This window comes from Ornithodoros turicata, chromosome 3 (assembly GCF_037126465.1).
Source record: "Ornithodoros turicata isolate Travis chromosome 3, ASM3712646v1, whole genome shotgun sequence".
In the NCBI taxonomy this organism is placed as follows: domain Eukaryota; kingdom Metazoa; phylum Arthropoda; class Arachnida; order Ixodida; family Argasidae; genus Ornithodoros; species Ornithodoros turicata.
This window is the reverse complement of record NC_088203.1, coordinates 100,651,405-100,667,380: the sequence shown is the minus strand read 5'-3', so window position 1 is coordinate 100,667,380 and position 15,976 is coordinate 100,651,405. Positions and strand designations below refer to the sequence as shown.

Genomic DNA, 15,976 nt, shown 5'->3' with positions numbered 1-15,976 from the left:
GCTGTGATGTCAGAGCGAGGTGAGTTTCGGCATTCGGGTTGTCAATTCTCTCCGGCGTTCCATTGGGAGTGGCCGCAGCTCTGGGGTCTGCGACGTCTGTGCTTTCCTCGGGCGTGTGTTCGAGGGATCTGTATCCCGCAAAGTACGACACGTAGAAAAATAACTATTTTTCCTCAGTATTCTGAAGTGCTGTACAATGCGTCCCTAATGTAACGAACCACATCTATCAAAGTGTCCCAGCCCCTTTAACTAACATTTTATGTGACGCCGCTATAGCCTAACTTATCCCGACCAAACTACGACATGGCACAAACAATGCCATCTCGTCAATATACTCATGGCTTAGAGGCGACGGGGGAGTACTTCGCGTAAGAGTCTTAAGCAAACAAACCATAAAATAATGAATGCACACAAATCCTGACAAGAACGGGAGTCTCGTCATGTGCAGCGTCGAGTATATACAGGATGTTTTCAATGACGCTTGCCTTGTCCACCAGAGCAGGATGCTTAGGAGGCACGTAATGAGTTAACGCTTGTTGCCGTGGTGACGTAATTGGACGGCGACTACGAAGATTGCGCCCCACAGTGATGAGAATTAAGGCAGCCCAGTAGTGGAGTCGTGGAAGGTTTTATGACGGGCCTTGTCGGTGTTCTCAAAATGAACCGGAACGTTTGCTCATGGAGTAACTTTAATGTGTGCTGTATGTTAATCTGTAGTACGAGTAGTTCGCGAGTGCGTCTTTAATGTAGAAGCTTGTACACTCGCTTACAACACAACGTAGCACGCTCGTAGCCAACCGTCATTACGAATGGTGTCATTCTGTGTCTTGATTTGTTGAAAATGAGAGGAGGCGCCTATCTGGGACACCTTATGCATGTCCCAGATTGGCGCCTCCCCTTGTTTTGAACAAATCAAGACATCGAATGATACCATTCGTAATGACGGTTGGCTACACTCTTAGAAACGAGCTTCACCACATAGCACGCTCCTAGCCAACCCTCATCCCGAATGACAACGTTCTCGCCCCTGATTTGTTGAAAACGGGAGGAGGAGCCTATTTTGTGCCATTATGCACGGCACAAAATAGGCTCCTCCTCCCGTTTTCAACAAATCTAGGGCGAGAACGTTATCATTCGGGGTGATGGTTGACTAGGAGCGTGCTATGTGGTGAAGTTCATTTTTAAGAGTGTACGAGCGTGCTATGTGGTGAAGTTGTGTTGTAAGCGAGTGTACAAGCTTGTACATTAAAGACACACTCGCGAACTACTCGTACTACAGATTAACATACAGCATACATTAAAGTTACTCCATGAGCAAACGTTTCGGTTCATTTTGAGAACACCGACAAAGCCCGTCATAAAACCTTCCACGACTCCACTACTGGGCTGCCTTAATTCTCATCACTGTGGGGCGCAATCTTCGTAGGCGGCGTCCAATTACGTCACCACGGCAACAAGCGTTAACTCATTACGTGCCTCCTAAGCATCCTGCTCTGGCGGACAAGGCAAGCGTCATTGAAAACATCCTGTATATACTCGACGCTGCACATGACGAGACTCCCGTTCTCGTTCTACGACCGTCCTATGACATCGGTCTGCTCCCCCCCCCCCCTCAGGTTGGTTGAAAACGGGAGGCGTACCACTTTTTGTGACACTTATGCAGTTATGTTCATTATTCGACGGCTACACTCTTAGAAATGAACTTCGTCGTAGAGCTCGCTCCTAGCCAACCATCATCTCGAATGATATCGTTGTCTGCCTTGATTGGTTGAAAACGGGAGGCGTACGCCTCTTTTTGTGACACTTATGGTGTTCATAATTGTCACAAAAATGGCGTACGCCTCCCGTTTTCAACAAATCATGACAGATAACGATATCATCCGAGATTATGGTTGGCTAGGAACGTGCAATGCGGTGAAGTTTATTTTTAAGTTCCCCTAGAAGTCGGCCCAGGACGCACATTTCCCCAGGGCGTCACTCGTGGCGTTGCCCACATACGTGAGGCCGACAACGGCAAGCCCTTTCACCATCACCACCACCACCACCTTATTTTTAAGGTTTTCGTCACCACCCGCCACCACCTTATTTTTAAGAGTGGTACCACGAGGAAACAACCCATCTCATCATCACTTGCCCTTCATTTATTGTTGTTGTTGTTAATTATTCCACCGGCTCGTGTGGCATTAAAGTTTGTTTGAACAAAGAGAGAGAGAGAGAGAGGGAAAAGCTCGTGTGACCGAGTGGTCAGCGTGCTGGCCATCTGACGTCGACATCGGGAGGTACCCAGGTTCGAATCCCGATGCCGACTGTACTGTCTGGGGTTTTTCTTGGGTTTTTTCTCAGACGGCTGTCAGACATATGTCGGCACAGTTCCCATAGAAGCCGGCCCAGGACGCACATTCCCCTAGAGCGTTAGTCGTGACGTTGCCCAGCTCTGTGAGACCGACAACCGCTAGCTCTTTCTGCAGTACCGCGGTCATTAACTATTCCAAAAAGGATTACGCACCACGTTTTTCACAAATCAGGAGTGATAACGTGATAACATGAATGATAACACTGTGTGCAGCGGTTGGCCTACACCGTGCTATGTGATGAAGTTCTGTTTTAAGAAGTGCGCGTTGTGTAAGAGTGTAGTGTTATATTTAAAGTAAGTAAGTGACGCCTTTCTATAAGCGTTTCAAACGTTAAATAACAATAAATTACACTCTTAAAGGGGCACCCGAAAGTGTAAAAATTTCTCCTGGTGGAATCAAATATGCCGTTACCTTGAAACCAAGACAAAAGGAACGAGATCCATTCCTTTTTTGCGTCGTACGTGATTTATGAGGGAAAGAAACAGCAGTTTACGCCTTCCCTCTCCCTCTCCTTTCTCAAGAAGTCCAGCAGTGCGAGAAGGCTTCCTATTGGTCTCCTCAAACAATCTCCCGCGACGATTCGTTTCAGGAGACCAATGGGAGCCCGTTCATTGTCGGGTCTCTTAAGAAGAAAAGGGAACGCGTAAATTGCGGTTTCTTTCGCTCATAAGTCATAAGTCACGAACGGCGCAAAGGATGATTCTCGTTCCTTTTGTGTTGGTTTCGAGGTAACGACATCTTTAATTCCCAGATGAGAAATTTTTGCACTTTAGTGCCTCTTTAAAACAGAACTTCATCCCTATAGAACGCTCCCAGCCAAACCATCATCCCTAATGCAATCGCTCTCGTTCCTGGCTTGTTGGAAACGAGACGCATACGCCTCTTCGTGATACTTATGCAGTTACGTTAATTGTCACAAATAGGCGGACGCCCTGCGCTTTCCAGAAATCAGAAGTTTTTTTTATATTCCGTGTTAGCGCCGCGAAGCAACTGTGTCTATAAACGACGTACAGATGTGGACAGATGGAGAGAGGACAGCAGGAAGGAGTAGGGGACAGGGGGGTTAGTATGCGTCCTGGGCCGACTTCAGGGGGAACTGTGCCGACATTCGTCTGGAAAGACTTCGGAAAACCCAGGAAAACCCTCAGACAGCACAGCCGGTGACAGGATTCGAACCCGTGTCACTTCCCAGTCTTCAGCATGACCTTGGCTACACTCTTAAAAATTAACTTCACCGCATAGCACGCTCCTAGTCACCCATAATCTAGAATGGTATCGTTATCTGCCCTGATTTGCTGAAAACGGGAGGCGTCGCCTTTTTATGTGATACTTATGCTGTTCATAATTGTCACAAAAAGGCGTACGCCTCCGGTTTTCAACCAATCATGTCAGGTAACGATATCATTCCAAATGATGGTTGGCTAGGAGCATGCTATGCGGTGAAGTTCATTTTTAAGAGTATGCACTCTAAAAACGGAACTTCGCCGCAGAGCGCTCTGTGCACTAACCATTGCCGCCCATTGCAACCAGCCGCCCAGCAACCATTGCCGCCCCCGTTTTCAGCAAAGCAGGGGAAAGAACGATGTCATTCGGGACGATGTCTGGCTAGGAACGTGCTATGCGGTGAAGCTCTTTGTTCAGAGTGGAGATCCGCGCGTGCGGCGTGGGTCGGCCTATTCTGACCACAGCAATAAAGCTCGTCACGCAACGTCAACGACCAAAGTTTACTGCCCCATTAAAACCGATTAAACAATGCGGACTCCATGCAGTTTAGCTATCACTGTTATGATACCCATCTTTTTCTGGCGAGCTACGCTCTGCAAAGCAGGGAACACCAGAAGCATTATCTCACTTCCGTTCCACGTTCCTTTCTTCATTCTTTTTTTTTTCGAGTTTACGACCTCCGCCTATAAAGCGAAGGCACTCAAAGACAAAGGCATCGTTTTTCTTTTCTTCTATACTTTTAAAGCGATACACAGAATAAAGTACACACGCAGTCCCGCACAGCAGGAAACACTCGTAAAAAAAATTTAAGGTCACAAATAAAAATCGCAGTCGTAACGAAGATCTTTCCAAACAGTCGCCTTTTATTTCCCTCATTCTCCGCGTCTATTTTTAGATTCAACCTTCCTATTAAATTTTTCCGGCCGTTCTTAACCTGTCATCTCCACCGCACAAGCGCGCGTGGCTGTTGTTCCTTTTGTGCAACACGAACGGAAAGGGGGGGTGGGGGAAATTAAGCAACGTCTTTCGTCGTCTTGCCTTTTTCTTAGCTGTCGTGCTTGCCTTTTCTTTCCAAATTAATATAGCCCGCGGATATTTTATTTCTGGACTAGAATTCGTCAGACTTTCCCCGTGCAAGCTTTATTTATTTATTTTTGCAATTTCTCTTCTCTTCGTCTCGGCAGCGTTCCGTGCGACAGGCCTCAAAAGTGGAACTCTTAAGTGACACAAAAGGATGGCATGTTTTTCTGGGTGACAATGGCGAAATAAAAGAGGCTTAAAGTGGGAAGACATTGTGTGCATGACCTATAAGGAAGCACACGTGAGGGCAAATTTTCCCCTTTTTCCTGGAATATAATGCGATTATGAGAAAGATTATGCTCTTTTTAGGTTATGCTGCATGCCTGAAATTTTTTTTTATAATCTTCGATTATTCATTGTATTTTTGTTTGGCGTACGCGTGCGAGGCCTTCCCCACGCATTACGAAGACAGGCGTAACAAAAAGAAAATAAAGAGGAAAATTGGCCGTGGTGTCACTTGGTATTTTAGACAGGAGCCAGAAAGTGAAAGATTCCAAGAAGAGCATATATTTGTATTCCTCGTCTTAGCTCACTAGAGGTCGGTAGAAGACATTCTCAAAAAGAAAGTGCATAATAGACGTGCTTGTGAAAATGATGTCAACTTTAAGAGTTCTGCGCAGGCTTGATCCGCCTTAATATAATCCACTTTCTCGTTCATTCCTCTGATACCTCATTCGCACTGACATAAGATCCACATCGCACCGAACCGCAATCGAGTTGCGATTGTGATCATCCTTACGTGTGGACATTTGTCCCCTGTTCGTGAACCGAGTTACACACTTCAAGGAGAATTGGCGCAGGCGCAGTGGCGTCCTTTCTCCCTCGCCCTGCCGGGGCCGTTCCTGCAATATCAATGTCAAGTGCGGACGGTGTGGATATGTCAAACAGTGTAGCCGTGATCATGATAGATTGCCGACCCACACGCCCTTTGCCTCACCATAATTCTCAAATCGTAAAGTTGGCCTCTTCCGTTGCACAGATGTCGTGCAGGCAAAGCACGCTTTACAGAAGACAAGTCTTCCGCCTACACTCTTAAAAATGAGTTTCACCGCATAGCACGCTCCTAGCCAACCATCATCTCGAATGATATTGTTATCTGCCCTGATTTGTTGAAAACGGGAGGCGTACGCCTTTTTTGTGACAATTATGAACAGCATAAGTGTCACAAAAAAGGCGTACGCCTCCCGTTTTCAACAAATCAGGGCAGATAACGATATCATTCGAGATAATGGTTGGCTAGGAGCGTGCTATGCGGTGACGTTCATTTTTAAGAGTGTAGAAGTGAAGCCGAGGTTGGCTGTCCATACCCCAAACGGAGCTAACCTTGCCTTGTCAAAGAACAGCTGTGCCAGATCAGCATGAGCGATGTGGATCATGGTGAGATAAAAAGTAACGTATTCCGGTGGCCCATAAAGTTGTGCATTTAGTATTTGCGATCGGAAATGGAGTTCGTCCCCTGAAGCAACGTGACAAATCCGACACGTTATTCGTCACGGTCGTCGTGCCCTTCTCGTGTGTGTGTATTCGCGCCACGCCCATTCCTGCCGTCTGCTGCCCTCTGTTTGCCGTCTGCTGACCCTTTCAGCAGAAATTACACTATGAACAAGCAAAGATAAAATAAAATTAAGCCTATATTTCTTTTGTTCCCTCTCACAGAATCAACTAGATTAGCGGATCATTTTCCCTTCCACCCTGAAACTAGTATAAAAGCTAGTACAGTTTTATAATAAATTCAAGAAGAAATAACCCCTTTAATACGCACGAATACTTTCTTTCATCGTCTCTAAGGTACGTACGTTACCACATCATCAATTTCTGGGATCCTGCACTACATGGGAGGCGATAACCTTCCTTTCCGTGCTTCATTATCTCGCACAACGGAGTGTGTGTAGTTTTTTTACCCACCTTGTGAGCAAAATTAAGGCAGCAGAAGTAATTATCTGCTCGTATCCGGAGATTCCTTTGCATCGGTCGATCGCCCTTCGCCATCATCATCATTTCCTTCCGCCTCCTCGAGCCACCATTATGAGTGGTGCTTGTTTTAAGCCTGGTTGGCCGCTTCCTCCACAATCCCTAATTGGCTCCTATACCGATCTTCTACCAGACGCGTTCCCAAGACATAAAGAATAGCTTCGTGTATAACAGAGAAAGTACATTAAAGGGGTCTGGCCCTTAGCCTAATTAATGTATAGCTTCGATTTCCTCGTTTCTCGCCAATTGTTCTTTGCAAGGAATCGTGCTGGAGCCCCAGAAGCAGTCATTCATTGTTCATTCGGTTTATGTACACACCCGTGCACATCCTATCACTGTTCTTCACCCTTGTGTTTCGTGAAGAAAAAAAAAAGTAGGCGACTACTCGATGTATTTATGGCAGCGGATGAGATGAGCCGGTGGTACTTTGTGACCATCTAATACCCGCTGATCTGATCCGATCTGACACGAGTGCCTGCGCAAGAATATAGACAAGATGTTATGATTTCTTCCTGTGGTGCCCGCGTTTGACTCCTTCTGCATGCGAGCCAGTGTCATCTCATGTTCGATTAACCAAATAGAATGCTCGATTTGTCTACCAAATGCAACTCTAGACTACATGTATATTATTACTTTTTTTGAGCAGTAGCTATATAAAGAGCCCAACAACAACAACAACGACAACGAATAAATTAATGGTAATGAATGGGTAAATTCGCCACATGAATAAAGATCCCACCGACGTGAATAGCCTGCCGTAAGAGTTGTGGAGAGAGAAGAAGAGAGAGAAGGAAGAAGACGTTCGAATGGCGACGAAACGAGCTCGGGCACCCGGAGATAAGGACAGAAAGATGACCATATGAGGCAACCGCATTGAAATGCGTTGGCTAGAACGCCTAATGATGCACTACTTCTTTGAGAAGTTACTCTTATGAAAATGGCCTATAGACGTAGCACCTATACTATATTCCTATATCATTCCATATGTTTGCTATGCTTATGGCCAAAAATGTATAAAAACTGTATACAGAAGTCTATACACGTGTTAAATACAAAGTTGTATACAGGGTGTTCAAAATTAAGCTTTCACTAGCACTTTATAAATGTTGTGTGCATATTATATGTTGTATTACATGACGACGACAATGTGACGAACGACAGGTGGTCACGCGCCACCGCATGCTACACGAGGATTGATAGAATAAACGTTCTGATCCGGACTGGATAGTCACGCCTGCTTGATCTCGTCGCTAACCGCCGACTACGCGACATGGTGGCAGCGGTAAAACGCTTCGAAGGCTGACCACGACTTCCTGTACACATCGGCATGTCACCTCCGGGGGATGGGGCCACGATGGAAGGCACCGGCAACAGTCGAGCTGCCACGCCAGCAACGTACGTTCCAGCTTTGAACGCCTTCGCCATAGAGCTCCCCGAGAAGTTTGACTTTCGCCACCCGGAGTCGTGGAAGAAGTGGTTCACGAGGTGGGAGTGATACCGTGTAATTTCGGGGCTCCACAAGCAGGATATGCAGACACAAGTCAACACGTTCTTGTACGCCATGGGCAGCGAAGCCGAGGACATTCTCACGTCGCTTCGCCTGTCGGACGAAGAACTGAACGACTACGGCAAGCTTTCGGAAGGCTTCAAGGGTCACTTCGTACCCAGACTAAATGTGATCTACGAGCGGGCTTGTTTCAACCAGCGGCACCAACGAGACCACGAGACCGTGGAGGAATTCGTCAGAGAGCTTCACCGATTGGCTGCAACCTGCGAATATGGCGCGCTCAAAGAGGAACTGATTCGCGACCGCCTAGTGGTTGGCCTGCATGACAAGAGCCTTAGCGAAAAACTGCAGTTGGATTCATCGTTGACGCTGGAGAAAGCGGTCAACAGAGCGAGGAACTCGGAGGCCGTGAAGGGCCAACAGCCACTGCTGCACTCCGACGTCAACTCCGAAGGAAGACCTCGTACGAAAATTGACGTGGACGCGGTCATTGCTGCCAAATCTCCGTATGTAGCAAAGGAACGTTCCGGAGCCGCGCAACGGCAACGACACGGCGCGAGCGATCGTGACCGGCAGCGACCAAACAAAACCTGCAAGTGGTGCGGGTACAGCCTGGATCACACGAGGGCAGACTGTCCAGCTCGAGAGAAGGTCTGCAGCACGTGCCGCAAGACAGGACACTTTGCGTCTGTTTGCCAGTCGAGCGCCCAGCGGCAGGTGCAGGGGACCAACCAGAGGACTCAGCCCGGAAGACAGCCCGGTCGTCGGGGCAAGGGTCAAACCACGGCCAAGTTGGAAGAAGTCTTCCTCGGCGAAGTCCTGTCGGCATGGACCGCTAAGGAGCCGTGGATCATAACAGCTGAGGTGGACAACATGGCAGTCTCGTTCAAGGTGGACACTGGAGCTGACGTCAGCGCGGTACCCCAGTCTGCACTTGTCGAGAACACGAAGAAACGCATACGTCCGGCAACGAAAGTTCTGTATGGACCGGGAAGGTCCAGGCTTCACCCCGTCGGTCAGGCGGAAGTGCTGATGTCCTGGAACGGGAAGACGACCCGTCAAGAAATCTTTGTCATGGACAAGCTGGAGCACGCGCTCCTAGGTCGACCGGCAATCCGGGCCCTTGACGTGCTGCCACACCTCTGTTCAGTGGAATCCACTTCGCTCGTCGACCCGATAATGTCAAAGTATCCAGTCCTCTTCGGCGCACTGGGACACATGAAGGCTGTGTACCACATCAAACTTGTTCTTGGGGCGGTACCGCATGCTGTTTCGTACCCTCGTCGTGTGCCAATCCCACTGCTTCCAAGTGTGAAGGAGGAGTTGGAACGTATGGAAGAGCTCCAGGTCATAGAGAAAGTCGACCGCGCAACGAGCTGGTGCGCGCCCATGGTCGTCGCCAAGAAAAAGAACGGGAAGCTGCGCATTTGCGTCGACTTCGCCGACCTCAACAAACAAGTCGTTAGAGAGCGACTGATTATGCCCATTGTCGAAGAAAATCTCTCACGGATTCACGGCGCAAGAGTATTCAGCAAACTCGACGCGAATGCGGGATATTGGCAAGCTCCCTTAGCACCGGAAAGTAGAGAGCTGACGACCTTCATTACTCCGATGGGACGCTACCAGTTCCTGAGACTGCCCTTTGGAATCGCAACTGCCCCCGAGTCCTTCCAGAGGGAAATGCTGCGCATCCTGGAAGGCTTGGAGGGAACTGTATGCCACATGGACGATATCCTCGTGTACGGCAAGCATGAGCAGGAACACGATGCTCGTCTGGACGCAGTACTTCGCCGTCTACAGGACAGTGGCATCACATTGAACAAGGACAAATGCGAAGTCCGTGTAAACCAGATCCAGTTCTTGGGACATGTACTGGACGGGCGTGGCATATCCGTCGACCCGGAGAAGACTGAAGCCATCAGGGCCATGAAACCGCCAGGATCAGTCGCGGAGCTCCGATCTTTTATCGGCATGGTCAACCACTTGATGAAATTTCTCCCCCGTCTGGCTGAAAAGCTAAAGCCGCTAAGGGACCTGTTGACGTCGGACGCAGGCTGGTTTTGGGGCCCGAGTCAGCAACAGGCCTTTGAACAGATTAAGGACGACCTCACAAAGGCTCCATGTCTCGCCTACTACACAGGGAAACACCCGCTCACAGTCTCTGTAGATGCATCGTCCTACGGCCTTGGTGCAGTTCTCCTACAAGAGGACAGCGAGCACCGCAGACATCCGGTCGCGTACGCATCCCGGGCACTTTCACCAACCGAGCAGCGCTATGCGCAAGTCGAAAAGGAGGCCCTAGCTATTACATGGGCATGCGAGCGCTTCAGGATGTATATTTTGGGCCTGCAGTTCCACGTAGAGACGGATGATAAACCACTGGTCCCTATTTTCTCCACGAAACGGATAGACGAGCTGACCCCAAGATTACAACGGATGCGCCTACGAATCCTGGAGTATGACTTCACGATTGCACACGTCCCGGGCAAACTGTTATACACGGCGGATGTTCTTTCGCGCGCTCCGGTTACTAGCAGCGATGAAGCATCATTGGACACCTTACTGCGGGAGTACGAGCTCCTCACCGTTGAGCTACTCCCAGCATCCGGGTCACTGCAAGCACGTCTCCGGAGAGCTCTACAGAGTGATGACGCCACATCAGAGGTCATGACGTACTGCGGTAACACATGGCCACCAGCAGACGAGATGAGCCATGAGGTGCGCCGGTACGCCAGCTTTTCCAGTGAGCTCTCTGTCGTCCAAGGACTCCTGTTCAAGGGGAAGAGACTGGTAATCCCATCAGTGATGCGACAAGAAATTTTGGACCGGCTCCACGCTGGCCGTCAAGGTGTTGTCCGATGCAGAGCAAGAGCGAGGGACGCCGTCTGGTGGCCCGGTATCGGTGAACACATCGCCAATTTTGTGACCAGATGCCCAACATGCCAAGCACACAGGAGATCCCGGGCGGAACCCCTGCTTCAGACCGAACTTCCGCCGCGACCTTGGCATACCGTGGGCATGGACATCTTCTACAAAGACAAACAAAACTATTTGGTCATCGTAGACTACTACTCAAAGTTCTTCGAGCTGAGGTGTCTTCCAAAGACTACGACGGCTGACGTCATAACGGCATTGGGTCCGGTGTTTGCCTGTCACGGCATTCCAGCGGTGATAAGGACTGACAACGGGCCGCAGTTTGCCTCGAAGGAGTTCGCCCGATATCTGCAACGTATCGGTGTGGTCCACGTGACGTCCAGCCCGTACTACCCTCAATGTAACGGCCAGGCAGAGCGGGCGGTTCAAACGGCAAAGTCTCTTGTAGCCAAGTCGTCGGACATCGACGACGCTCTTCTGGCGCAGCGGACGACCCCAGGGAAGACCGGATACTCACCGGCGGAATTGCTAATGGGACGACGTCTGCAATCCACGGTACCAGTTCCACAGAGCTCCCTGCAGCCACAGTGGCCGTACTTGGAACAGTATCGAAGGAGCTACGCCCAGGACCAAGCGGTCCATGCAAGGCACTACAACTGGAGGCACAGGGCCTCATCTCGCCGGCCTTTCAGAAACCGAACGGCCGTGAGAATACTCGCAGGAGCGGCAGCACATGGGGCCATCGTCGGTCAGGCCTCTACACCCAGGTCCTACGTCGTGGCAACTTCAACGGGGATTACCAGGCGCACTAGCCGGCACCTGCAAGAGCAACAGTCGCTTTGCCGCAGTGTGGACCACAAGGCGTCGTATCAAGTCCAGGACGCGTGACCACACGTTCAGGGAGAGTTGTTAGACCGCCCGAGCGTTTCGGATACCAGTGACAGGACACTGAGACTATTCGTTGGTTTGGACATTTGGGAATGGTTTTGCGGCTTTCGGAAAGGGGGAGGTGTTGTGTGCATATTATATGTTGTATTACATGACGACGACAATGTGACGAACGACAGGTGGTCACGCGCCACCGCATGCTACACGAGGATTGATAGAATAAACGTTCTGATCCGGACTGGATAGTCACGCCTGCTTGATCTCGTCGCTAACCGCCGACTACGCGACAATAAATAGGCGAACAAAAGAAAACTGACGTTACTTTTTCTGTTCCTTGAGTAAGAAACAGGTGCTACATAATTAGCAGCACCTGTTTCTTACACAAGTAGCGTAAAGTTGTCATCCGGTTTCCTGTCATTGCTGTGTTTGCGTAGTTCTCGTGAAAGCTTAATTTTGAACACCCTGTATAGAAAAGCACGGCTAAAAATGTATAAAAATTGTATACAGAAGTCTATACACATACACGGCTAAAAATTTATAAAAATTGTGTACAGAAATTTATATATATGTTGAATACAAAGTTGTATATAGAATGCATAAGATTACATATGATATAGGCATAAGATTGCACGGAGACATGTCTTTTTCACACTTCCCATGTGTTCACGTCTGAACAACACATTTTCAATATTGGTAGAATGAGCTACTCTGTCACAAGCACAACATTCTCGCATGGGCAAGGAACACTACGGCAACTAAAACAATACACAGAAACTGCCTGTAGTTTGACAATGTCGTCGTCCCGTGCCTTTTGAATAATTTGTTACTCGTGTGCTTCTTCAGCAGTTTGTGTGCCCGCTGAATATATATGTGTCCCTTTGTTGCAGCGTACTACATTGCCCCGCCGGTGAGGAGTGACATGGCACCGCGTATTCTTCCGCAGAGCTCTCCTTGCTTTCACGCCCGTTGTCTGCGTTGCACCTCGTCGTTGACAAGGATGACAACCGTGCTTTTCACTGGGTTTAATGTTTGATTAAATACAAGAAAGGTAGGTCAACCTAGCTGTGATGCATCGTACGACACCGACGTTTTACTAGTTCATTTGCAGACATTCGTGGACGCATTGCAAATGGCAGCAGACGAGGATCTCATACATGGGTGAAGGGACGGCGTACATAACTGACTGTGGGACTGTATCAGTTGCAAGGACGTAAGTTTCAAAATGGCGTACCGTACAAGCTTTGTGTGATACAAGCTTTGTACAATGTGAGACGGCTGCGAGCTGGTATTAACTTCGGTTTCTTTGCAGATAGTTCTCCGTCTCAACGGTCACTCATGTGTGCAAAATTGAAACAGCTTCTTACATCGAAGCGTGTCTGGTGTCACATCCTTGGACAATCGTTCGACGTCCATTTCGTCTGAGGAACTGTCGTGTTCGTCACTGAGGATGGTCTTGATGGAGCTTTGCGGTGACCGCCTGTTTGAAGTTTCGGAGACTGCCTGGTACACATTGAATGAGTTGTGTGTCCGTGCAACGTGTTCCATGTGTTCCATATGTGTGCGTTGGCGTTAAGTGAACCGTGTATGATTTCTATTCAGCAAATAATGATGTACTGGATGCCAGATTAAAGGTATGTGCACGCCAATAAAATTTAGTGTTACGTATTCCATGGCCGTGGTGCATTTGCTTTATTTTATGTTATTATTATTATTATTTTGTTTTTGTGTAACGCGACTGCCTGTGGGGCAACTCTACGGGCACAGCTCATCTGAATCAGAAATTGGATACACATACGCACGAAGATACGCACGAAGACAGAAAAATAGACATATCAATAGATACTCTTAACGTCAGAGTTCAGTACACTTTGTATAGAGAACTGTGTGTACATTTGTATAAGGGTGAGTGTATACAAAGTGTATACAATTAGTCCAAAATAGCTATAAGAAATGCATAAGTCTATACACCAAGGCGTATACAAATACTATAGCTTATTTGAATAGAATTCTATAAAATTTCCATAAGCCATTTTCATAAGGGTAGGCCCCGCTCGCCTTTTGAGGTGATTTTGCATGCTGCACACGTTACTGATTTCGAAATTAAGTAAGCTTCATAAAGCACATCTCCACGTCTCACCACACTTTTTCGGGGCAGTTGGGCGTTTCCTCTCATTCTGCCCGTTTTGCTACATCGTATATCCCGCCCAAGGATTGATCACTCACACCTCTTCCCTGCTCACAAACAACCGCAAGTCAGGTAGTCACATTTTGCGCGCAGTTTCGCGTACGGCACTCCATCAAGACATTTTGCCCCCCTGTCCTGTTCCGCAACTTTTCAAGCACACTTGTAACGACCCAATGTACTACATACTTCATAGCGCGCTATTACGCGGGTAGAAACACGCCACTGCAAGATATTACTTCGCAGTAACGGAAAATCCGCCTCATGAAACATACTCGTTCGTGAGGTATTTTGAAGCCCGATCCCCTGTATCGGTAACAACACTGTCAAGCGTACGACATGCCCGGAGCCTGAAAGTCGTCCCGTATTTAATCTTCGTGTGTGGATCAGAGGCGGATAAGTACGTACTTAGCTGCGAGGATCAAGATTCCGAGAAAGTCTTCGCTTCTTTATGTGTAGGTGAGCAGCGATGGAAGAAAATTGTTCTCGTTGCGAGAGCAGCTCATTCTCAAATAAATCCCAAGGATAAATCTGACAGATGGCTGTCACTCTTTGAGACGTTCTTCCAGAGAGATAAGATCTCCAGGGTTTCCGGTGCTTTAAGGAGCGGGAGTAAACAGTTTCTATAGCAGAAGAGACGCTTATAGATCCCGCAACACGGAGAGCGATCTGAAAAAAAAAAAAAAAGAAAGACTTGCGCTGTCTTGATCTACTCGTTCTTTTTTTGTTTTGTTTTTTTGTTTACCGCATTCATGTTTTTATTCTTTGTATGCTGTCACAAGTGCAAAGTCAGTCAGCAAAGATCAATAAAAAAGGCATCTTCCTTTCAGTTTTTGTTGAGAACCCGATGAATTATAATTCGTGACTTTGCGTCGGCAGACAATAATGATTGTGAGCGACGGCGCAGTGCTTGGTGAACGGATTAGTTTTTCCCGCCTGAGTGTTCGAAGGAACCTGCTACCTTGACATCAATACAGGCATAAGTTATCAACATATCCATGAAATTATTTATCCTATTTAGGTTTAAAGAAGTTTTATTGCATATGCAATGCAATGCAAACGTCGTCTATTTTGTGGAAGTCGAAAGTCAGGGAAAGGTAACAGAAACGGAAACGGTATTATACCGGAAATATAGCCAGTAACGGTAACAGAAACAGAAACGGAAACAAAAATAATTACGGGTAATAATTCGGGTACTGCAGGCCCCGAATTATTACGATCTTTTACCGTATGATTTAGATAAATTTATGAAATAAAGCTGAATGAAGCGAACTAAAATTAACTGAGGAAGGAAAGCTAAAATGAACTATCAAACTGGAACATATAAGTAAATACTATAGAGTAAACAGAGGAAGCACAGTTCTTTTTGCTCATGGTGACTTGCAAATCGCAAGCGTGAGCAACAATCGTGAAAACCACGTTATTCAAGGAAACTACGTACTATACTTTTGAATAAATGCTCCGTATTGTGTGCAAGTATCTCTGAAGTCTCTAAAATATAGTTCAGAATATATATGTAGAGGTATTCCAATACTAATACAGTCAACCCTCGATTTATGAACCTTCGATTTATGAATTCCCTCGTTTTATGAACAGGAGCACGAGGAACCAAACTCTTTGCACGCATTTTTTGCTCGTTTTATGAACCTCGATATCCGAATAATGAATGGAATATCTGGGAACCAACTAGGAGTTGCCCAGCGTTTTTGCCTTCAATTTATGAACTGATGGTTCCGAGGTCAACAGAAATGTTCAACGGGATTATTCCGTGGACGTATGAATGATGCTGGAACGGACCAGTCTTTTTCCAGGTATTGCACCCTCGGTTTCTAACATGGAGGTAAGAAACTAAGGAGATGCCCTAAGCGCCTCTCCCAATGCAAGCGAGCGTGCTGT

General features: G+C 47.6%; 1 protein-coding gene and 1 long non-coding RNA gene across 2 annotated transcripts; both read left to right on the top strand.

Moving 5' to 3' along the window:
* The first annotated feature begins 7,956 nt into the window (after window positions 1–7,956).
* On the top strand, window positions 7,957–11,898 carry LOC135389769 (uncharacterized protein K02A2.6-like). The gene is made up of 2 exons (XM_064619800.1): window positions 7,957–8,114; window positions 8,199–11,898. Exons 1-2 carry the CDS (start codon window positions 7,957–7,959, stop codon window positions 11,896–11,898), a joined length of 3,858 nt encoding a protein of 1,285 aa, XP_064475870.1.
* Window positions 11,899–12,616: 718 nt separating this feature from the next.
* Window positions 12,617–13,334, top strand: LOC135387555 (uncharacterized). The gene is made up of 3 exons (XR_010421192.1): window positions 12,617–12,946; window positions 12,996–13,108; window positions 13,208–13,334. It is a non-coding gene; the product is annotated as an uncharacterized LOC135387555 (long non-coding RNA).
* Window positions 13,335–15,976: the final 2,642 nt, after the last annotated feature.